Source organism: Zalophus californianus, chromosome 11 (genome assembly GCF_009762305.2).
Source record: "Zalophus californianus isolate mZalCal1 chromosome 11, mZalCal1.pri.v2, whole genome shotgun sequence".
NCBI lineage: Eukaryota > Metazoa > Chordata > Mammalia > Carnivora > Otariidae > Zalophus > Zalophus californianus.
Genome location: NC_045605.1, coordinates 96,885,876 through 96,909,598, shown reverse-complemented (window position 1 = coordinate 96,909,598; position 23,723 = coordinate 96,885,876). Strand labels below are relative to the sequence as shown.

At 39.8% G+C, this 23,723-nt stretch overlaps 1 protein-coding gene across 10 annotated transcripts in view; it reads left to right on the top strand.

The window, feature by feature from the left end:
• The window catches only part of AMBRA1 (autophagy and beclin 1 regulator 1), a 171,896-nt gene that overhangs the window by 118,030 nt on the left and 30,143 nt on the right, over window positions 1-23,723 (top strand). For all 10 annotated transcript variants that reach the window (XM_027581235.1, XM_027581232.1, XM_027581228.1 and 7 more), the window contains 2 exons: window positions 12,776-12,886; window positions 22,900-23,088. In XM_027581235.1, coding sequence (XP_027437036.1) covers window positions 12,776-12,886; window positions 22,900-23,088 — 300 coding nt within the window. The remainder of the gene's footprint in view (window positions 1-12,775; window positions 12,887-22,899; window positions 23,089-23,723) is intronic.

Below are 23,723 nucleotides of genomic sequence, written 5' to 3'. Positions count from 1 at the left end.
GCTTTGAGGAAATCCTGCCTGGTGGGAGTGAATGCTGGATTTTTAACTTTTGTTTTTCTTTGGGGGTTGTTGGGGTTTTTTCTTCATTTCTCCTAAACTCTGTTTTGGAATGTTGTTCCTGGTAATCTTTTAGTAGCATGTGTTCTTGTGGGCTTATTTGTTTTTGTCTTAAATAATGTTTGTGGGTGGAAGAAAGGTAATGATATTCATTTCTTTGAAAATGGATGTTCTGCTTTCATAATTACTTGTCCCAATTACATCATTAGTGTAAGTGTTAGATAATTGCTTCATTAGGACATATATATTGAAGAAAGGCAGGTCTGCAGAATGGTGATGAAAATGGGCCTCAGCCTCTTCATCTACCCACACAGGAGCATCTTAGCTTGACTTTAGAGAGCTAGGAGGTACCAATCGCCCTGCCAACAGTCAAGGTTAATCCTGGGTTTTAATATGTTGGAAGGAAGGAGTGAGGACCTGGTGAAGTGCAGCTTACTGTCTTTGCTTTAGGGTGGAATACACTGCTGAACTCCAGATGACACTGGTACATTCAAGGCAATGTGATTGAATCACTGGTGATCCCTGGATTAGAAAACAAAGTATCCTTATGGCAACTCCACCACCTTTGAGCCTTTCTGAATGACACGAGGTCTGGTGGCATGAGCCCTATGATCTATTTGACCCCTCTGGATGGCTTTTTAAGGGAAAATGGCCATGCCCAGCCTAGAGGTTACCTTCTCCCATCAGAACTAATTGCTTCCTGTAGATTTGAGTATGATCCTGATTTCATACCTTGTATGTGGATGACTTTGGGTGCGTGGTATCTAGTTAATGTATCTCTACTTTCAAATGCATGCTAAAAACTAACACCATTACTGCATGTTTCCACTCAAACAGGTTTCTAAAGTAGTTGAATTCATAGAAACAAAGTAGAATTTTGGTTACTGGGGGCTGGGGCAGGGGGAGGCAGCAGGAAGGGGAGTTGTTTAATGGGTATGGAATTTCATATTTGCAAGATGAAAAGGTTTCAGAGATTGGTTTTACAACAGTGCGAATATACTTAACACTGCTGAACTAGTTAAACTACTAAACACTACTGAACACTTACAAATAGTTAACATGGTAAGTTTATGTTAGGTGCTTTTTGTCACAGTTTTTTAAGAAATTAATACCAGATTTTTTGTATTAGTTGCTGTGGAAAGGAAGGCTCTATCCATTGCTCTGGCCCTAATGAATATAAGATTAATACCTCTTCCCCTCTTGGCGTGTTATAACACTTACTCTGCTGTGGTCACATAATCCTGGTTTGAATTGTTATTTTGAGAAAATTTTTGGTGAAGCTGTCATGATACGTAGAAATAGTTCATAGCTATTTCTTTTCCCTTCCTTCTGTATTCTAGGCCTTGCTAATTTCCTTGTTGAGTTCTCAGACTATGATTTGTTGTTTTGTTGGCTTCATCCAATGCCTTTGACCTCAACAATAAGACATTGTCTTATCTTTCTCTGATCTGCCCCTAAAGTTCATGATTTGTGTATGGACTAATGCTGCCCTTATTCTTTGGGGCTGGAACTTTTCGAGCCTTTAGGAGTTTATTGGACAATAAAATTCTGTTGATTTAGGGGCCCAGTTCCTGCTAAGAGCATGTATAGTCATTGATATCTATATCTATATCTATAAAATGTTTACCCATTAACCGTTTGGTTTATGTTAAATACATTTCAAATTTATATTGTATAATGATTTATCTTGATCAGTTTAAGTGACCAGTTAGAGCAGTTACTAAACAGCTTAAATCTGATAGACCACATACCTTACCCAGAACATTTCCTATGTCAGAATTTTAGACATCTACGTGATACCTGTTCATGGCTTTATTTTTGTTTTTACAGAAAATGATGTCCCCCTAATACTCCTCTTATCTTTTATTTTAGCCTCAGGAAAAAGTAAAGACTTGGTTTCAGCTATAGGTAATATACTCAGAATTGAAAACCTGAAAATCTCTTTAAAAACCTACTTTTTGGGGTGCCTCGGTGGCTCAGTCGGTTAAGCGTCTGCCTTCAGCTCAGGTCATGATCCCTGGGTCCTGGGATTGAGCCCTGTGTCCAGCTCCCTGCTCATTGGGGAGCCTGTTTCTCCCTCTCCCTCTGCTGGTTCTCTCTGTCTCTGTCTCTCTCTCTCTCTCTCTGCCCCTTCCTCCCTCCGTCTCGCAAATAAATAAAATTTTTAAGAAAAAAAAAACACGTACTTTTTCTTTTCACAGGAAATAGTTCTGTTTCCCTCAGTTTTATGATTGCTATGTTCCATGCAGTGTGTTTTCTATAAATAAAAACTATTATACATTGGAACATTCTTTGGCTGTAAAAAAGGATGAAGTACTGATACATGCTACAACATGGATGAACTTTGTAAACATGGTGCTAAATGAAAGAAGCCAGACAGTCACCTGTTGTATGCTTCTATTTAAGTGAAATGTCCAGGGAAGGCAAAACTATAGAGACAGAAAATAGATTAGTGGTTGCCTTGGGCTAGGAGGGAAAGAGTGGGCCCCAGTGGAGGGGAGTGACTGCTAATAGGTAAGGTATGGGGGGAGGAGGAGGAGGAAAATGTCCTGAAATCAAATAGTAGTGATAGTCATTGTAAAAAATTGGTTTTGATAATGGTTACACATTGGTGTGAATATACTAAAACCCCTTGCATTGTATACTTTAGGTGAATTGTACAGTATGTGGATTACATCTCATAAAGTTTTAATTTTTAAACAAACTATATATAGTTTGGTCATTTTCTTCAGTGTCAAAACTGTAAATGGGAATAAGAGACTTCTACCCTTGGAGGAAGTCTTGTTATCTGCCACCAGGGCCTCTTTCCAGGTCCCCAGGCTATAGAATAATTGACTGTGGTCTCAGATGAGATTTTTTTAAATGGTGATAAGGCGACAAAGTGAGTATGACAAAGTACTTAGTTATAGTTCCTTCTTAAAGCAGATTTAAAGACTGCATTTGAATGAAGCTTTCCGGAAAGAAGAATAAGTGTTCTTCGTAGGATGCCATTCAGTATGTACTTAGAGAGGAAGAATGCTTTTTATGTCCAAATAATCCCATGTTGTATTGCTCTAAGAAGAATTATTTTTCATAGACAGAAACCAGTTTATTAATTTACAAAGAACATAGTCTGCAAGAAAAAACTTAACCAAACATAAAAATGCATGGAAGATGTAGGTAGGCACAGTACACACTAAAAAAATACAGTGAGCCAGTAAACGAAAGATACTCACAAGTACTTGAAATTATTAAAGAAATGCAAAGGGATCCTGCAAATGGGATGCCATATTTTGCTTCCCAAATTGACCAAAATTTATATTGAGTAGTATTTTTTAATAATAGCCTTATTGAGAGGGATGCCTGGGTGGCTCATTTGGTTAGGCGTCTGCCTTCTGGCTCGGTCATGATCCCAGGGTCCTGGGATTGAGCCCCACATCCAGCTCCTTGCTCAGTGGGAAGCCTGCTTTTTCCTCTGCCTGCCATACTCTCTCTCTCTGACAAATAAAAAATAAAATCTAAAAAAAAAAAAAAGCCTTGTTGAGATATAACTCACATACCATATTGTTCACCTATTTAAAATTTAATGATTTTTAATATATTTCAGAGTTCTGCAGCCATTGCCACTATCTGTTGGTTTCCAAACATTTTTATCACATTCCCATACCCATTGGCAGTCACTTCTCCCTTCCCTCTTCCCTTCCCCTGTCTCCTCCAGCCCTAGGCAACCGCTAGTCTACTTTTTGTCTCTATAGCTTTGCCTATTCTAGACATTTCATGTCAATGGAATCATACAGTATGTGGTCTTTTGTGACTGGCTTTCTAAAAAGAATTTTGAAAAGTTGATAAATTGTGCGGTTGGACCTGCCCTGGAGTTTCTGGTCTCCATCCTATTGACCAATTAGCAAGCTGGTTCTTGACTTCATATCACAACCAAGCAGAAGGATAGTAATTGTGTTTCCAGGCTGATGAGTCTTTGGCCCCCAGCCCCATTCTTATTCTATCTTCCCAGTAGCAGCCCAGTCAGAGATGACCATTCTGAATGAGGCAGCCTCAGATGGAACAATTTTATAGGTCTGAAACATAATTTAATAGTTTCCTTCTTTATAACTTGCCCTTTTTTACCCTCCCAAATTAGCTTCTCTGATACATTTGCTAATGATTCCCATTGTTCCGTATTTTCACTGTACTGTTGAATCATACTCTTCACTTTCCTGATCTCTCTTGGAGAGAGGCTAAAAGCTGTTTTTGAAAAAAGTTTCTAATTCTTCTTTCCAAGCAAAAGAACAGAGGAGTCAGAGAAGCAGAGGCAGAGAGAGGCATGCAGGCTATCAGGTTTGGTAGAGTTCACCTACCACGTGACTGTCATGATTATTAAGATTTTATCCCTAGACACATTCCTGAGGCTTCCAGCCGACAAGTTGAAGACCTGACTGAGAGAATGAGACTTGGCAGCTTGGTTTTGCTGTTGTTCTCTGGTGGTTGGCCAGGATCGCTGGATTTAAGTTTCTTTTTCCCCTTGTTTTGTCTCTTGTTAGAATCATCCTTATTTACTCTTTTGCTCTGAGGCTCCAGGGAAAGACTCTGTGGTCATATGATAGAGAGTGAACTGCTGTGACTTATAGACAGATGCTCTTTCCACTGTCTCCTAGAACATGAGTGAGAGTCTGGGGCTCTTTATGTCTTTCTCTCTGTTTTTGTTTCTTAATAGCCTTCTTCTTCTTTTTTTTTTTTTTTTAAGAGCAGTCTTAGGTCTACAAAAAAAATTGCGTGGAAAGTATAGAGTTCCCATATACCTCCTCCCACACACATACCCATAGACCACCCCACCATCATCATCCTTCTCCAAAATGGTACATTTGTTATATATAATCCACAAACCAACACTGACACGCTGTTATCACCCAAAGTCCATAGTTAACATTAAGTTTCACACTTAATGTTAACTTCTGTGGGTTTTGGCAAATATGTATGATGACATATATCCACCATCATAGTATCCTACAAAATAGTTTCACCTCCCCCAAACATCTCTTTTGGTGCTACAACTATACCTCCCTCTCTCCCCCGCAAACTGCTGGCAACCACTGATCTTTTTACTTTGTCCATAGTTTTTGGCTTTTCCAGAATGACATAGTTAGAATCATACCATATATAGCTTTTTGCTTCTTTTACTTAAATTTCCTCCATGTCTTTTCATGGCTTGATAGCTTGTTTCTTTTTAGAGCTGAATAATATTCCACTCTATGGTTGTACCACAGTTTATTTATCTATTCTTCTATTAAAGGACATCTCGGTTGCTTCCAAGTTTTGGCAGTTATGAATAAAGCTGCTATAAACATCTGCATGTAGGTTTTTGTGTGACATATGCTTTCAACTGATTTGAGTAAATACCAAGGAACATGATTGCTGGATCATATGGTGAAGAGTATGTTTAGTTTGCAAAGAAACTGACAAACTGTCTTCCAAAGTCACTGTACCATTGCATTCCCACCAGCAGGGAATGAGAGTTCCTGTTGTTTGTATCCTCTTCACCATTTGGTGTGATCATTGTTTTGTATTTTAGCCATTCTAGTAAGTGTGTAGTAGTTTCTCATTGTTATTTTATTTTGCAGTTCCCTAATGAGAAATGATGTTGAGCATCTTTTCATATGCATATTTACCATCTGTGTATCTTCTTTGGTGAGGTGTCTGTTCAGATTTTTTGCCAGTTTTCAAATCAGGTTGTTATTGTTGAGTTTTAAGAGTTCTTTGTATATTTTAGATACCAGTCCTTTATTAGATAAATGTTTTGCAAAGATTTTTCTACTGGTCTGTGGCTCGGCTTTTCATTCTCTTTTTCATAGTGTCTTTCACCAAGCAGAAGCTTTTAATTTTAATGAAGTCAACTTTGTCAATTTTTTCTTTCATAGATTGTGCTTTTGGTAGAAAAGTCTTTGCCATACCCAAGGTCACCTAGATTTTCTCTTATATTATCTCCTAAGAATGTTACAGTTTTGTGTTTTACATCCAGGTCTGCCATGAGCCCATTTTTATGAGAAGTACAAGGTTTGTATTTAGATTCACATTTTTGCATGTGGATGTCCAGTTTTTCAGCACCATTTGTTGAAAAGACTGTCTTTCTGTATTGAATTGCTGTTGCGCCTTTATCAAAGATCAGTTGACTGTATTTGTTTGGGTTTATTTCTGGGCTTTTTGTTCTGCTCCATTGATCTATTTGTCTATTCTTTTGCCAGTGCCACACCATCTTCATCACTGTAGCTTCGTAGTAAGTCTTGAAGTCAGGTAGTGTCAGTCCTCCAACTTTGTTCTTTCCTTGCATACTGTGTTGGCTGTTCTGGATCTTTTGCCTTTCTAGATAAACTTTAGAATTTTCAGTATTCATAAAGTAATGTTCTGGAATTTTGATTGGAATGCATTGAATCTATAGATCCAGTTGGGAAGAATTAACCTCTTAACAGTATTCAGTTTTCCTATCCATGAACGTGAAATATCTCTCCAGTAAATATTGGAGCTCTTTTGTGATTGCTTTCATTGGAATTTTGTAGTTTTCATCATATAGCTCTTATACATATTTTGTTAGATTTATACCTAAATATTTCTCTCTCTCTCTCTTTTTTTTTCTTTTTGGTCTAATGTAAATGGCATTGTATTTTTAACTTCTAATTCCAATTCCAGTTATTCATTTGTCATTGCTGGTATATAGGAAAGCTATTAACTTTTTGTATCCTGCAATCTTGATGTAATTGCTTAATAGTTTTAGGAGTTACTTTTATTATTCTATGGGATTTTCCACATAGACAAACATGTCATCTGCGAACAAAGACAGTTTTATTTCTTCCTCTCTAGTGTTTTGTTTCTTCCTCTTCAAGTTTTGTTTCTTCTTCTTTACTTTTCTTACTGCATTAGGTAGGACTCTCAGTAAATGATGAAGAGGAGTAGTGAGAGGAAATACCCTTGCTTGTTCTCAGTCTTAAGGGAAAATCATATAGTTTCTGATCATTAAGTATGATGTTAGCTGTAGCGTTTTTGTAGACATTTTCTATCCAGTTGAGATAGTTCTCCTCTCTTCCTAGTTTCCTGATAGTTTTTATCATGAGTAGGTATTGGACTTTGTCACATGCTTTTTCTGCATTTATTGGTATGATTATATGATTTTTCTTCTTTATCCCACTAATGTACTGGATTATATTTATTGATTTTCAAATGTTGAACCAGCCCTGCATACCTGGAATAAATCCCACTTGGTCATAGCATATAATTTTTAAAATACATTACTGGATTTGACTTGCTAATATTTTGGTGAGGATTTTTGCTTCTGAGATATTAGTCTATAGTTTTCCTTTCTTCAGTGTCTTGGTCTGGTCTTGGTATTGGGGCAATACTGGCCTTATAAAATAAGTTAGGGAGTAGTCCCACTTGTGTTTTCTGTAAGAAATTGTAGAGATTTCATGTAATTTCTTCCTTAGATGTTTGATAGAATTTACCAGGGAACCCACTTGGGCCTTGTACTTTCTGTTTGGGGAGGTTTTGGGTTTTGCTTTGTTTTAAGTATTCATTTATTTATTTTTAGAGGGGGGCAGAGGAGGCAGAAGGAGAGGAAGAGAGAGAATCTCAAGCAGAATCCCTCCTAAGCACAGAGCCCGTTGCAGGGCTCCATCTCATGACCCTAAGATCATGACATGGACCGAAATCAAGAGTCAGATGCTTAACCAACTGAGCCACATAGGCACCCTCTGTTTGGAGAGGTTTTTAATGATTAATTCAACTTAATAGATATAGGCCTATTCAGGTTATCTGTTTCTTCTTGTGTAAATTTGGGAGACTGTGTCTTTCAAGGAATTGGTCCATTTCTTCTAGATTAGATTGTTCATAGTAGTCTTTTAGTGTCCACACATCAGTGGTGATGGCCCCTCTTTTATATCTTATATTGATAATTTGTGTCTTCTTTTTTCTTCAGTTAGCTTGGCTAGAGGTTTATCAATTATATTGATCCTTCTAGAGAACTGGCTTTTGGTTTTATTAATTTTTTTCTATTGATTTCCCGTTTTTAGTTTCATTGATTTCTTCTCTTAATTTTTATTTTTCTTATTTTGAATTTAATTTGCTCTTCTTTTTCTTAGCCTAAGGTGGAAGCTTAAATTATTGATTTTAGATCTTCTTTTCTAATAGATACATTCAGTGCAGTACATTTCCTTCTAAGCACTGTTTTTGTTGCAGCCAACAAATTTTAATAAGTTGTATTTTCATCTTCATTTAGTTCAAAATATTTTAAATTTTTTCTTGAGATGTCTTCTTTGAGCCATGTGTTATTTAAAGTGTGTTGCTTAATCTCCAAGTATTTGGGGATTTTCCAGTTATTTTTTTGCTACTAATTTCTAGTTTAATACCCTGTCACCTGGCAGCATACTTTGTATGATTTCTATTCTTTTAAATGTGTTACAGTGGGTTTTGTGGCCCAGAATGTGATGTGTCTTGGCCTAGGCTGTTTTTCAAGGAGAAAGTTACTCAAGAGTCTAGGGCCTTGACATTTGACCTTAATTCTAAAATTAGATGCGTCTGTCTCTTGGCCATGGCACATAATTTACATCTGTCTCTTGGCTGTGGCACATAATTTGCGCCAGTCTCTATAAAAGGACCTTTATCTATGACTTGTTGATTATACAGAGCTGTACCTATAGAGGAAAAGCATACAGAGATTGGAATAAATGATTAAAATAATTTTAACAGTAGTCATTTATTAGACACCTATTATTTGCCATCACTTTATCACTATACCCTATGTGACCCAATGACCCTATAAATTGTAGGTATTATTATTATTTTTAAAGGTTTTATTTATTTGAGGGACGCCTGGGTGGCTCAGTCAGTTAAGTGTCTGCCTTTGGCTCGGGTCATGATCCCAGGGTCCTGGGATCGAGTCCCACACCAGGGCTCCTTGCTCAGTGGGAAGCCTGCTTCTCCCTCTGCCTGTCGCTCCGCCTGCTTGTGCTCTCTCTCTCTCTCTCTCTGACAAATAAATAAAATCTAAAAAAAAGGACATTCCATTAAAAAAGGTTTTATTTATTTGAGAGAGAGAGAGCAAGCGGGGGTAGGGGGGCAGAGGGAGAGAATCTCCAGCAGACTCCATGCTGAATGCAGAGCCCAAAGCAGGGCTCAGTCTCACGACCCTGAGATCATTGACTTTATCCGAAATCAAGAGTTGGACGCTCAACTGTCTGAGCCACCCAGATGCTCCTGTAGTTATTATTATACCCTTCTTACAGATCAGAAAACTGAGGTTCAGAGAGATTAATTAACACAGTCACACTACAGTAGATACTAGGAGGAAGTGTCAAAATCAAGTACGTCTGATTCTGAAGCCTGTATTCTCAGACACCATACAAAAAACAAACTACAAGCCATAATATCCCAGTTCAAGCTAGCCTCTAATCCATGACAGAAATGGGAACCTAAGTTTGCTAAGGGAATATTTGTGTAATGCTATGCCTTTGATTAGTTTCTTTCCAAAATCAATATCACTGAGTTTGCATGCTGTTAGCAGTGGGAATTCTAGTAGTGGTACTTCCTAAGAGCACCTATCTTGGAGTTAAAAATGTAGGCTATATTTATTTAGCTTGGAGTTTTCTAACCAGGGATGATTTTGGTCCCCAAGGACCATTTGGCAAATGTTCGGAAACAATTTTGGTTGTCACAACTGGGTGAGGGGGGTAGTGTGCCACTGGCATCTAGTGGGCAGAGGCCAGGGGTTTTGCTAAACATCCTCCAAAAGCCCAAGACCAACCGCACACCCTAAACAAAGAATTTTCTGGCCCCAAATATCAGTACTGGAGGTTGAAAAACCCTGAGTCTAGCTTGTTCCATCCCATTATTACTGAGAAAACCTTGAGGCCTCCAAAATCTCTCAGCAGTCTCTCAGGATTTGGCTTCTGAGGCTAAGTGCCTCCTATGTAAATACCTTGTAGCTTAGTCCATTAGCTCATTCTGGCACATTTCCTATACCTTCAGCTTAGTGGCCAGAGGCCTACTAAATGGTTGGGGCTTTTTAATAGGGTGATACTTTTTCTTCCTGATGTTTCCGAGAGATAGGCTCAGCTGGCTTGCAGCTCTTGCAGAAAAGAACCTGGTGACAATACGCTAATCTGTTGCTGGCATCTTTTGCTTCCTAATCTGTGTTTACACGGCACTGAAAATCGACTCCCTGGTGCCAGGCTCCATTTCTCTTCAGCGCTCTGGCACCGTTGGCAGAGAACACCTCCCCAATCCCTTCCACACAGTGCTACCCATCCGTGTTTATTACATTGCACAGCTGTTCTCCAGAAAACATTTCTGGAGGCATGGATGGTACGGGAGCTTCTGGAGCTGGGGGTTTGGCGTCTTAATCGTTGTGTTCCTAGTTGCAGATCCACAGCACTCTTAAAGCATCTGGTATTTTCCTGAACTGTTTTCCGGATTGTAGCTCCCATCCTCTCCCCCAGATTTTAAGCTCCTAGAGTACAGGGTTTGTTTCTTCAGTTTATTTCCTACTCTTTTTTAGCAGCTAGCATTTCGTTCATCAACTGAGAAATCAACTTACCTTCTATTATTTTGTGTTTTATGCTTTTCTGTTAAAAGTTGGAGGACATGATAAGGAACTACAGTGGTGTGAGAAAGACTGGTGGTCAGAGGGAGATGTCATCTATCTAGATAAACAAGCCAGGGGAACACTTCATAAGTTCAATGATGTTGAGCCTGGATCAGAGTGAAACTGAGTAATTCTTTTCCAGCGATGGTGGTAGACCTTAGAACTAAAAAATGATTTTCATTATCAAAGGGGCCTAAAAAAATAAAATGTTCCTATTAAGAAAGTCCTATATGTAGCTTACCCTCCTCATGACCCAGGAGTTGCTCAGCAAAAGTTCCCAAGTCAGATGTAATTCTTATAGAATATTCTATAAAGGTTAAAATTATTAACATATTTATTTACCTCATTGAGTGATATGCCACAGGACCTTCAGTAGGAGTTTGAGGTCAGTGGGCTCATTGACAGCACCCCCAAATGCTATAATTCTCAGGCCTTCAGGGGAGATCATGACCATTTGGGTCTATGTCTTTGAATCTGTAAGATTTTAAAGAATAAATTGTGGTGGGGGTATTGGTTTACCTAGAACCATATTCCTCAACCTTTATGTAATTACTACCATCCTAAGGAGATTTCGTAGACATTTTTTCCCTAATCATCCCCCATCCCATGAAATTTTAATATCATAGATAGGCTGTATATCTGTCATATACTACAGTGTATTGGAGGCGAGCTAGTGATTGCACTAAGATTTCCCCATGAACCAGTTTTCGCCCCCATGGGGGCACTATTACTCATATTGAGAATATATCATCTTAGCAGTATTATCATCTTGGAAATGAACCGTTTTCACCTTTCTTTACAAATTGAAACTGGGACAAGGACACCATCAATAAACTAATGTTGAAGAGAGTCTTCTTATGTAATAGCTTGCTGCAACTGGAGAAGAGGGAGAAGAGTACTTTTCTGGCTTGTATGGAGAACATTTGCTCTCTGAACAACCTCTCTTGACCATTTGAGGAAAGAATAACGAAAGACCAGGAATGGCAGAGCAATAAATGCAGCTCACCAAAAGGGGGGTGGTGGGAAATAGATGACAGGACCTTTTTGCAGTGATACTGAAGAATCTAGGTATAAAATTGTCCATTGTTCCAAGGCTAGTAAGTTCTGACAAGTTCAGTTTCTTAAAGTAGGTGATTTGCAGCAGAGAATACCGTTTAGGTTGTCTAGCATACAACAGTGTTCTATTCTCCCAAGAAGGTTTGGCTCTGTCTGATCAAAAGGGTGGTTGTGTATGAAATGCACCTCGGAAAGAGGAGGAGGAAATGACATGTTCATGTAAATGAAATACAACTGCAAATTAAAGTGTCACCCTGTTAAAAAAAATCCATTTTTTATTTAATTGGTTACCAAGGAAAAAAATGTCATGCAGAAGTGTATATCTCAGGGAAAGTTAAACCGTGAGATGTTTCAAGTGAATCCAGATTCAAGGAAGTTCTCATGGGGCAGGAAGGGGAGGGGTTTGTAAAATATTGCCTTAATAAAAAATACTCTGATACTGAAAAGCCAGACTCGTAAATTTCTGCTGTGTTACATGCCAGGGGTCCAGAAGAAATTAACAAACATGACTTCATTTGTTCTTTACTGTCTCTATCTATCCAGTCAGCTATATACTGGCCACCTCTTCCCTGGAGGAAACCTCCTTTTGAGATGTTTTATTTGGAAGAAGGTTGTATACAAAGGAGGAGATGCTTTCTCCCAAAGAGCGTTGCTTACTACAAAGACATCCAGGAATGAAATGCTTTTCTGTGTGGCTTTTCTGTGTTAATGTTGTCCTCCCATTTTTCACTCCCGCCCCCCCCCACCCCGACACGCATTTCTGTGAAAACTCATTTGTCTCTTTAGACTGAGAGTCTACCAGACAGGACATATACAGTACCTGCCACATTGTTGGCACTAAGGAAATGTTAAATAATCATTGGAGGGGCCGATGAATGGGATTATGTTTCTGGTAGAATTGTTCTTGAGATATCTTTGCTTTCTCTTTGAGATGGGGACTTGGCAGATGGTTCTTCCTCTTCCCCCTCTCCTGCTAATCCCAGTACATGTTGTTTTATGTTTGCAGAGGAAACATGGATAAAGACTATACTGTGCTCTCTTTGTCTTCTCCCCCACCAGGGGCAGTGATTGGTGATGGACAGTCTGCTGTGGCCAGTAACATTGCCAATACTACCTACCGGCTCCAGTGGTGGGACTTCACTAAGTTTGACCTCCCTGAAATCAGTAATGGTAAGCCAAAGTGGAGCTGGTCCTGGTGGAAGGGGTATTTCTTACTGGTGAGCCTGAACTCAGAAGCCCATGGAGCACTGGAGTTTTCATCATCTTGTTGAGCAGCTGATTTCCCGGTACTGTTTCTGCAGCTCTCCATCAGTAATTCAGCAGACATGTTTTAAGCACCCACCCTGAGCAGCGACCCATGGTAGCTGTGGTGCTAGGAGCAATGCCAAGATGGACACAAAGGTGAAGGTGTCTCTCTTCTGGGGAGTTCACCAACTAGTAGCTCATTGTCCTAAGCCTCAATGTTTAAGTGGAACTGAGAAGCAGGGAAAGAGAAGGGAGTATAGGAGCTGAGAGCTAGCCCTTGTGCCCCTTGAGGAAAGACTGTGGTGATGTGAAACTCATTTATTAATCCAGAGCTGGATGGAACAAAGTGAATGACATGGTTAGTATTTAATTCACAAACATATGTCTGAAGCCTGCAATCCCATATCCCAGTTGTTCATTGCAGCGTTTTATTTTATTTTATTTTATTTTATTTTATTTTATTTTATTTTATTTTATTTTATTTTATTTTTCAAAGATTTTGTTTATTTATTTAAGAGAGAGAGACAGCATGAGCGAGAGGGGCAGAGGGAGAAGGGGAGAGAGAGAATCTCAAATAGACTCTGCGCTGAGCGTGGAGACCAGTGCGGGGCTCGATGCCAGGATCCTGAGATCATGACCTGAGCCAAAATTAGGATTTGGACGCTTAACCAACTGTGCCACCCAGGTGTCTCCCATCACAGCATTTTAGACAAGTTATTTCAATTGCTATCTAATGAAGGACTTGCACATTCCTAGAAGTGGCAGTTCAGCCTCTGCTTGAATACTTAAAGTGATAGGTCACACTATCTGGTGAGATGGCCTGATCTTTCACTGATAAGCTTCTGTTATTGTTCCCTTGCTGTTATTTCTTCCCGTTGGTCCTGGTTCTACCCCTGAATCTCCATAGAATATGTCTAATGATACCTCTTCTGATGGTCCTCAGCTGTTTGAAGATAAATTGTCATTTCCCTTTGAATCTTTCTTCTCAGGCCAGACTTCCTTCCTGAGGTTCCTTTTACTCATCTGGTTTCCAAATCCTTGACAGTTCTGTTCACCTTCCTGTTTGACTGTGGGGGACCAGAACAGAGTAGAAAACTCCAGATGGGAGCTGTCCAGTACGTAGCACAATGGTGGTTTGGACAGTGTTAATTCAGCCTGAGATTTCAGAAGCTTTTCCTGAAGCCACTATTCAGTTTCGGTCACTTCAAATTCCTAGATAATTATTAAGAAATTGAGGCTCTACCATTATGTTTATTTGTGCAGTTTGAATCTTTTAAAAACCAAAACAGGTTTGGATTTGCTTCTGTTAAGTTTTCTCTTCATAGTATCAGTTGCACTTCCTAGCTCCTCCTTCTCAATGTCTTTCTGAACTTTGGATTCAGTCCTTTTCTCTCAGTCTTACGTCACCTACTAATTCGATAAATACACTTTCTCTGTCTTCCTTTGGATTACTAGGAAAAATGGTCGATCAGTCAGGACATTGTACTGGGCCTTGTGTGATGTTGCTGTGGACTTCCTCTTGTGTCAACTTTGGTTCCTGAATTAGCACCCTGGCCTGGTGTTCACAACTGAAGCCCACGTTTTGTTTTGTTTTTTTCTTTTAATCTTGTCTGCAAGGTATTGTAAGAATTTGTCAGATGCCTTAAAATAATCAAGATATTCTCTGTCTGTGGCATTTCCCGATATGCCAGTCTTGGTATCCTTATCAGACCATGAAAATGAGGTTAATTTTTTATATCCTGATCTTAGTGAAACCACAGTAGCAATCATTTCTTTCTTTCTAAGTGCTTATAAGCCACATGTTCAATAATCTTTTCTTTAACTCTTCTGGGAATCAACTGCAATCTACTTTTTCCTTTATTGAATACCAGGTTTGCTTGTTCATCTCCAGATTTCTGGCCCGCATCTTCTTTGCCACAGTTTATTTCCAGTTATTTTGTTTATATTGTTTATTTGTTTTTTTTTAATTATAATCTGAAATACATTCACCATTCAAAAAATTTTGGACTATAAAATAACAGACAGTGAAGTTTCCCAACTGCTCTCAGCTATAGGCCACTCCTCCCCAGAGGCAACCACAATTAGCAGTTTCTTGTGTATCCTTTCAAGGATATTGTATGTATGTATATATAATATATAGGCAATGCAAATGTATGTTTTTCCATCTTCTGTTTAACCCAGATGGTAACATGTTATACACTCTTCTTTCTGCACTTTGCTTTCTGTACTTTACCGTATATCTTGGTGATCTTTACATACCAGTATATAAAGAGGAGTTTACTCTTTCTTTTTTAATGACTGCCTAGTTTTCCATTGTCCAAGTGGAATCTCTGGGTTGCCTCTTTTAATCAGTCATTTTTCAACTAGTCTTCTCTGAGGAACTTTTAAATTGTTTTCAGTCTTTGCTATACAAAACATGTTGCAGTTTGTCATTTTGCACCTGTGCAAGATTATCTACAGGATAAATCCCTATAGGATAAATCCCTAGAAGTGGAATTGTAGTTAGGAAGAGTACATACATCTGTGATGTGGGTAAATGCTGCTAAGTCACCCTCTGTAGGGGTTATGCCCATTTACACTCTTATCTGCAGTTTATGAGAATGCCTGTTCCCCCTCAACTCTTGCTTGTAGACTGTGTTACCATATTTTTGGATATTTGCAAATCTGATAGGTAAAAAATAGTATGCAGGTATTTTAAATTTGTATTTATCATATTACAAACCAGGTTGTGTGCCTCTTTACACACTTAGCTCGTGTATATTGCCTTTTCTTGACTGGTCCCTGTGCTTTACCTATTTTTTATTGTGTTGCTGATCTTTTCCTTATCAGTTCTACAGGAGCTCTTTCTAAATCAGAAAATTAACATACAAAAGGAGTTTCCTAGTTGTCATTTTTCTTTTGACTTTGCTGAAGGTTATTTTTGTCATAGAACTTATTTTAAGTAGTCAGAATTATCCAACTTTCCATTTATGGTTCCCAGGTTTTGTGTCATCATTAGGAGGATCAGTTAGTACTTTTATATTTTAGGTTTAATTTTACCTTTAAGTCTTTGATTCATAGAAGTTTAACCTAGTCCTAAATAAGCAGAATATGAACCAACTTTTACCCCATATGGCTACTCACTTGTCCCAACCAGTTTATAGACTAATTCATTTGTCTCCATTGATTTGGGACGTCACTTCGATCCTATTTTTACTTTCCCGTGTATATTTAGGTGGATTTCTAGACTGTCCGTTCTGTGCTAGTGACCTGTTTGATTATTCATGTGAGAGTACTACCGGGATTCAAGTTTTCAGGCATTGTGTTAGAGAATCTAATAGGACCCGTCTCTTCTTGTAATTTTTTTTAATCCAGATTTTCCTGTCTGCTCAGGCAGTTTTGTTTTCCTGTATGGACTTGAAAACTATTTTGCTTCTTCCCTTCTCCCCCTGAAAAAATCCTATTAATATAATTATTGCAGTCACATTAAATTTGTAAATTAACTGAAGGAGATTCAATATCTTTATGGTTAGATTTAAGAATATGGCATGATTTTTCCATTTCCACAAGTTTCTCTTGTGTTCTTAGGAATGTTTTAAAGTTTTCTTCATATAGCTCCTTTATGATTCTTTGGTTTATTTATTTATTTATTTGAGAGAGCGAGCGTGTGCGCGTCCATGCAGGCGAGCAGGAGGAGGGACAGAAGGAACGGGAGAGAATCCCAAGCAGACTCCCTGCTGAGCATGGAGCCTGATGCAGGGCTCGATCCCGCTGCCCCGAGATGCGACCTGAGCTGAAACCAAGATTTGGATGCTTAACCTACTGAGCCAGCCAGGCGCCCCTACATCCTATACAGTTCTTAAGTTTACTGTTAAAACTTATTTTTAAAATCCTACTACTATCTTACTGAATTGTTTACTAATTTTAGTTACTCAGGTAAATCTGCTGGGTGTTCTAGGTTTGTTATCTGTAAGTAATGATAATTTTATCTCCTCCATCCTAAGTTTTACATTTGTGATTTCTTTCTCTTGTCTATTTGCTTTGGCTACCATCAAAACAATGTTAAATAATAGCAGTCATCCTCATATTGCTCCTGATTTTAGTGGGAAAACGTCTAACTTTTTCCCAGTACTTTTTTTTTTTTAAGTTTTACTTATTTAAGTAATCTCTACACCCAACGTGGGGCTTGAACTCATGACCCTGAGATCAAGAGTCACATGCTCCTCTGACTGAGCTAGTCAGGCGCCCCTAGCTTTTTCCCAGTAAGCATATTTCCGGCTTTTAGGTTGAACTAGAACTAGTTTATCATTTTAAGGAAGTCATCTATTCCTATTTTATTGAGAGTTTGTATCAAGAATGGATATTGAATTTAGTCATGACTTTTCAGTATCTATGAAGATGATCGTACGTTTTTTTCCCTCTCCTTTGATCTAATAGTATAATCATTATGTTAATAGATTCTGTAATATTGAACCCATCCTTACATTTCTTGAATAAACCCCACCTGGTCCTTTAATGTAAAATTCCTTCCCTGTAGCTTGCTAATAGACTTTTTTCACTGATATTTGTAAGGGAGATGGCTCTGTCCAGACTTTTCTTTTTTATGAAATCTATGGATTTGGGTATCAATGTTACTGTGCTTGTGTTATAAATATAATTTGGAAGTTTTTCTTTTTTTTCTTTGGAACAGTTTAAATAGAATTGGAATTACTTAGACTTTTTGTACTTTAAAGGTCTGGGCCTGATGCATGCATGCATGCATGCATGCTTGCTTGCTTGTTTGCTTGTTCTCTTGCTTGCTTTTGCATGCATAGGGAGAGGTAGTTCTTTGATAACTTTCTCTGTCAACTGTCCTATGATGGTTAAACACGCGAACTCTTAAGCTGCACTATCTGGGTTTGAATCCCTGGTCAGCCATCTTCTAGCAGTATGACCGTGGTTAGTTACTTAATCTCTCTCCAACTTCATTTCTTTTCTATAAAATGAGAATTTAATAGCGCAAACCTCATAGGGTTATTATGAGAATTAAGTTAGTTAATAATGTTAGGTATTCTGAACAATGCCTGACATATAGTAAATGGTCAGTGAGTGCTAGCTATTTGCATTATGTCTTTTTCGAGAAAATTGCACCATGATTCTTTGAGAGTATGGCCATAACTCTAAATTCCCACTTGCCCCCCCCCCCCCCCCCCCCCGTCTTTACTACTCTGAGCTATGTAGTCTTCCTCTCTGGAGAGTGATGTTCATGTAAACAAGACGTTGCTCTCACCCTGTTGCCTTATCTGTAATGGGCTCCCCATCCTTCTCAAGCATGTTGTTTCTACCCAGTCACAGATCATTTGCCTTGCTAGAAGAGCAAAATATTCAGAATACACGCATTGAATATGCTGCTAGCATAGCTTTGATGCCCTTTCTGGTCGTCCTTAACATGTTTTGTATAAGCCTCAACTTGTTCCAACTACAACTTCCTGTAATTCCCCTTCTGTGTTTCTTCTTACATCTTTTGATCCTGACTCTTGTAAAGCCTGAGTTGATCAGAGAGCATCATGTGCAACCAGAAGGACTAGTTCGGCTCATGCATGGTGTTAGAATTCTGCTTTTTAATCGTGCCCTATTTTTCTTAGTTTTGACCTTAGAAGAAAAACTGCATTCTGGGAGTTTAGGGCATATATGTTCGATGATAGCCAATGTTCCTTTCAATGGTATTACCCTCTAGAATGACAGTCACTTTTATCTGAGTTTCCTGTCATTAGCTCTTAACTGTGTTTGCTGGTTGGTCTGAATAAAGTCTAGTTACAGTTGGCAGCTTCACTCTTGACAGATTCAGCTGTGAGAAAAGTAAGTAGGGAATCTTTTTTGCTGTAGGATTCATTTCTGAACACCTCGTACCTCTCAGTGGAGGGTAGCCTTTGGCTTTGGCACAGCCCATGCCTGGGAGCCACTGGTCTTGAGTTTTACTCATGTGTTCAACAGCTACTATGTTGCTGGTCATCTGACTTAATCTGAATTGTATTTAACTTTCTCTGGAGATAGATTAAAAATTCTCACCACATGTTTCTCTCAGTTAGGATGCACTATTAATGAATTACTCTCTGTAAAGTTTAGAAGTTTATGAAAAGGCCTCACAGATGTAGATAATTTCAAGAACACTTTCCTGAAAAAGTAGCTCATTGGGTTCACCCTGGTTTTTAAGAGTGAGCTCTTATTGGTAAAGAGCATTGGTCACTTGGGTGCCCTGCCAGCACCAGCCTTCAGAAATCCAGCAGCAGAATGGTGTAAGGCAGACCGCACCACAAGAGATGTAGTGATTGCTGCCTTTGGGGAGGGCTTGTAGTGTTATCTGGAGGACTGTGCAGGAGGTCTTATTCTGCAACTTGAGGGGCTCAGAGATAGCCAAAAGGAAATATTCCTGCTGATTTAAACCCCTTCGAGTTTTCCAAATCAGTATCTAATGTATTTACAAAAGTACTGCAACTGCTAATCGCTCCCATGGCCTCATCTGGCCAGCCAGCAACAGGCTACAAATCGATCTTTGTACAAGGTGTTTGTTTATAATTTATGGAGCTGATAGGAAGGCAGAGCCATCTGCTCCTCCAGGCATCAGTATTTCTAACCCCTCCCATTCCCTGCTAGGGCATTTTACTTGGAAATCATTTATAATTAGGAGGAGATTACATTGCAGAGTCTGGAACATGGCTTCCTGCTGTCTTCTGCATCATTTTTTCTCCCCCTGGAGCTGCCCCCCTGAAGCTCTTAAGCAGCTTTGATTTGAAAAATCCTTTCTTTCCTAACCTTTATTTCCATTTTGAGCTGCCCCATCACCCTTCCCCACATGTGTTTTTGCCTTTAAGTGCAGGGCAGGTTGCTGGAGCTACGGCTCAGGGATCAAGGACTGTTTGGTAAGGCGGCAGTTATCAAATGTGGTCCCAGACCAGCAGCATCAGAGACACCTGGGAACTTGTTAGAAAGGCAAATTCTCAGGCCTCACCCCAACATTCCGTGTTTTAGTAAGCCCTCCAGGTGACTCTGATGCATGCTAACACTTGAGAAGCAGTGTCATAAGGCCAGGCAGGGAGCAGAACAAAGATTTGTAGTGGTGTGTGGGTTGCTAGTGTCTTAGGCTTTATTTCACTTCACCTTTTTCTCTGCCTGCTTACATTATTGTTGAGTCCAAAAAGAGTGAGTTGTCCTTGCCATTAGTGCATTACTTTCCTAGGGCCCAAGAAAACAAGTAACAGGTCCAAGAAATCTCGTCCTGTGTAAATTAACTCATCAAAATTGCAGCCTTATGAGGAGAAGCAGCACAAGTGAATTGGAGCGGTGACCACTCACCATTGTAACTGAACATTTCCATTTCCACCTGGGAAATTAATAGACAATGAGCGGCAAATGTAAGCTGCTAATTGGAACTTTGAAATAAAAATGAAATTGTAAACACACCACCCAGTGCTCGCAGAAACGAAGCTACCACATCACGGTGTGCCTGCCACATCCCCTTCATTAGGGCAGGAGTGAAACCCTGGATCACTAGCGGCACAGTTTCTGCAATTAAACCTGCTGCCGGAGAAGCTGTGCTTGAATTTTCAGCATTCTCTTTTCATTTGTCATCTGCATGTCTGTGTGCTCACAATGACTGGGAGCACTTTTGAAACTGGGTGGGGTTTGTGGGGAGGGGACGAAATTTGGGAGGTGGCATTATGATGATTCCAAATCATCATAATGTAGTAAACACAAACATAGCAGCCTGGATTGGAGGCTGACAAAATACTTTTTGTCTATATGCCCGGTTTTTCAGGGGCTTAGAGCCAAGCTTTCCAGAAAAAGGAAAACCTTACTTGTCCTCTCCTTCCCACCCTGGCCCTGCTTAGGAATTAATCTGGCAGTAAGCAATTAAATGCTTTTTTTACTTTAGTGGTGAGCTTTGAGGGTTACTATAGGCTTCTGTATGTTTGACGGAGTTGCATGTTAACACATGAGTGAGATCATAACAGCAAGATAGAAAAGCATACTTTCATAAAATACCCACCATGCATTTTTGAGACATTAAATGTGGAATAAATGGTAATTGTGCAAAACTGTCTTAAAGTTTGGTGGCTATAGCCTCAGTTTTCAGTTTCTTTTTATCTTTCTGAAGGTTGTGCCAGCCTCAAGGTTAGAAAATCAAGATGGACTCATTCCTGACACCTCCCCCGTTCCTTCCCCCCCCCCCTTTTTTATATATCCCCAACTGGAATCATGTGTCAGTCCAGGGAAGGAGGAAAAGATTGTCATCTTTTTGGCACCAGTCTTGGGACCCTGAGTAAGGAGCAGACGGTCTCAGTGCTAACTAGATAAATCTAGCCACACAGGGTAGAGCAGATGGTGGGTTGGAAGTTGAGCAGTACAGAGCCCTAATGGTGATAGCAGTGAATATTTGGATGTCATTATTTTATTAGTTAGCAAACAGAGCCATCCTTGTGGTCCCTTCTCGGTTTTGTGTGTAATGGTGCTGTAGGTGTCAGCCCCCGAGAGTTGGCACAATAGCCTAATCGCTGTGTTCTGATGTCTTTTTTGATCTACTTTGTCATCTCTGTGGCTTCATTAGCAACACACAGGGAGAGGAAGATGAATATAGAGTGTTAGAAATCACTCTTGAGTCCCTGAGCCCCTAAGCCTCAAGGCCCCTGAAAAGCAATTCTTTGTTTTGTGTTCCTTAAAGTAATTTCCTGGGGAAACTTGCCCTTGATCTTCCAGGGCAAGCATTTGGGCTTCCTGGAATAGATCACCTGGAATCTGATGACGGCCCGCTGAGCTTGGCTTCTTCTCTCTTTCTTTCTCTCTCTTTTTTTTTTTAACCATAATGCGTTTGACAGTGGACATCCAGGTAATCTCTAAAATAAGAGAAGGACCAAAAAGTTTCTTTGCAGGTACATTTGAAGTAGATCTAAGTGAGACAAAGCCCAGAGGAGCTTGGTCCCTTTGGATGTGTTGTGCTGTTCTGCTTGTGCCCATGGTTTGGGCACTCTTTTCCCAGGCTCTCCTCAAGGGTAAGCCACTTCCTCCTGGCAGGGAATTATACAGAGGGCTTCGGAGACGCGAATGAAAATCAAAACAAAGCCTGCAGGCACAGACTCAGTGCTGGCCAAAGTCTCATTAGTCCTGTCATGTGGAACGGGATCTCCCCATCCCCGCTGACACATTCTTCCACCACCCCCATCTCTACCCTGTTCCCTTGAGCCTGCTGCCTGGCTGATCCTGGGCTTAATTCTTAGTAGCTGCTAAGTACAGGCTGGGGCTGCTGCCCCTGGATGCTTGCTTATGGTATGGATAAGGCCTAGAGCATAGTGAGAAATGAAGAGTTCCAGCCATCCAGCCACAGCTGGGCTGTGTTTCTTTTTGTCCTCTCTTAATGGCGTTAGGGATTCATAGTAGCAAGGAGCTGTCCAGAAGACTGAAGTCTCTAACTGTTCCATTTCTCTGATATGAGAAAATAAGACACAAACTAATGAAATGACTTCCTTCTCCAAGACTGCATAGCAGCTATGCAGTAAGACTCTCACCCCAAGGAAGCTTTACCTGGATCACCTTTCTCTTGGAATCAGTGGTTTTGCATTTTCACTCATCTTAGTTTTGGTCTTTTGGACAATAACAGCTGTTGAGTGGCTCTCCAGGAACAATTTTTAATAACTTTGTCCTTATCTCTCTCAAATGATGTTTCCTAAGTGTGAGCTAAGACTCAGCAGGTGGTTGTGATTGTGTTGACTATCTGTTGTTTCCTTTTAAAGTGGTAAAGACACATCTCTTTCCTGCCTCTTGTGTTCCTTATTCCATGACATTTTAGTTTGATTGACAGGGTGGACTTCAGCATTTTTAGAGAGGGTTCAGGCCCTTAGAGAGGCCCCAGAATTTCTTGGCCCAGAATTTTTTACACCATCAACTCCAAACTTTCTTACCCTCTTTTCTTTCTTTGTCTGATGCAGCTTCCGTGAATGTGCTGGTGCAGAACTGCAAGATCTACAATGACGCCAGCTGTGACATTTCTGCAGATGGCCAGCTCCTGGCAGCTTTCATCCCTAGCAGCCAGAGGGGCTTTCCTGATGAAGGCATCCTGGCAGTGTACTCCTTGGCCCCCCATAACCTGGGTGAAATGCTCTACACCAAGCGATTTGGTAAGGGATAGGAAGCCCAACCTAGCGACAGAGGGACGCTGGTGCCTTGGCATGGGCATTCCTAGGTGAGGCACAGCTTAGGAAGGAGTAATGGTCATATCCTGCCCCTGCTTCCCTGGGGCACAGGCCAGAGGAAGATTGCTTTGCAGGAGTCCTGGCTGGTAGCATTGCAGAAGACTCTCAGAGTAAGAGTCCTTCCTGCCATAATAGCGTCACCAACATGCTCCTGTTGTGACGGCCACGGATAAAGGAGGAGCTTTGGTCACAGCTTGGCACACTCCTACGCTTCAAGGCAGTATGGTATTGTGTATTAAAAGCCCCTAAAGTATATGTTCCCTTTGATCCAGCAATCCCACTTCTAAGGAAATAATCAGAAAACTGTACAAAGATTTATCTACAAGGATGTTCACAGCAGTGTTACTTATCATAGAGAAACATGTCAAATGGTGAAGAATTGCTTAAATAAATGATGATGCACAGACAGGGCAGAATACCATTTGGCCTTTAAAATGCTCTAAAGAATATTTAATGGTGGAAAAATGGTCATTACGTATGAAGTGGAAATAGTAGATTTCAAAGTAGTATTTACAGTATGGTGCCAATTTTTTAAGATGTGGTGTTATGATGGCAGTGGT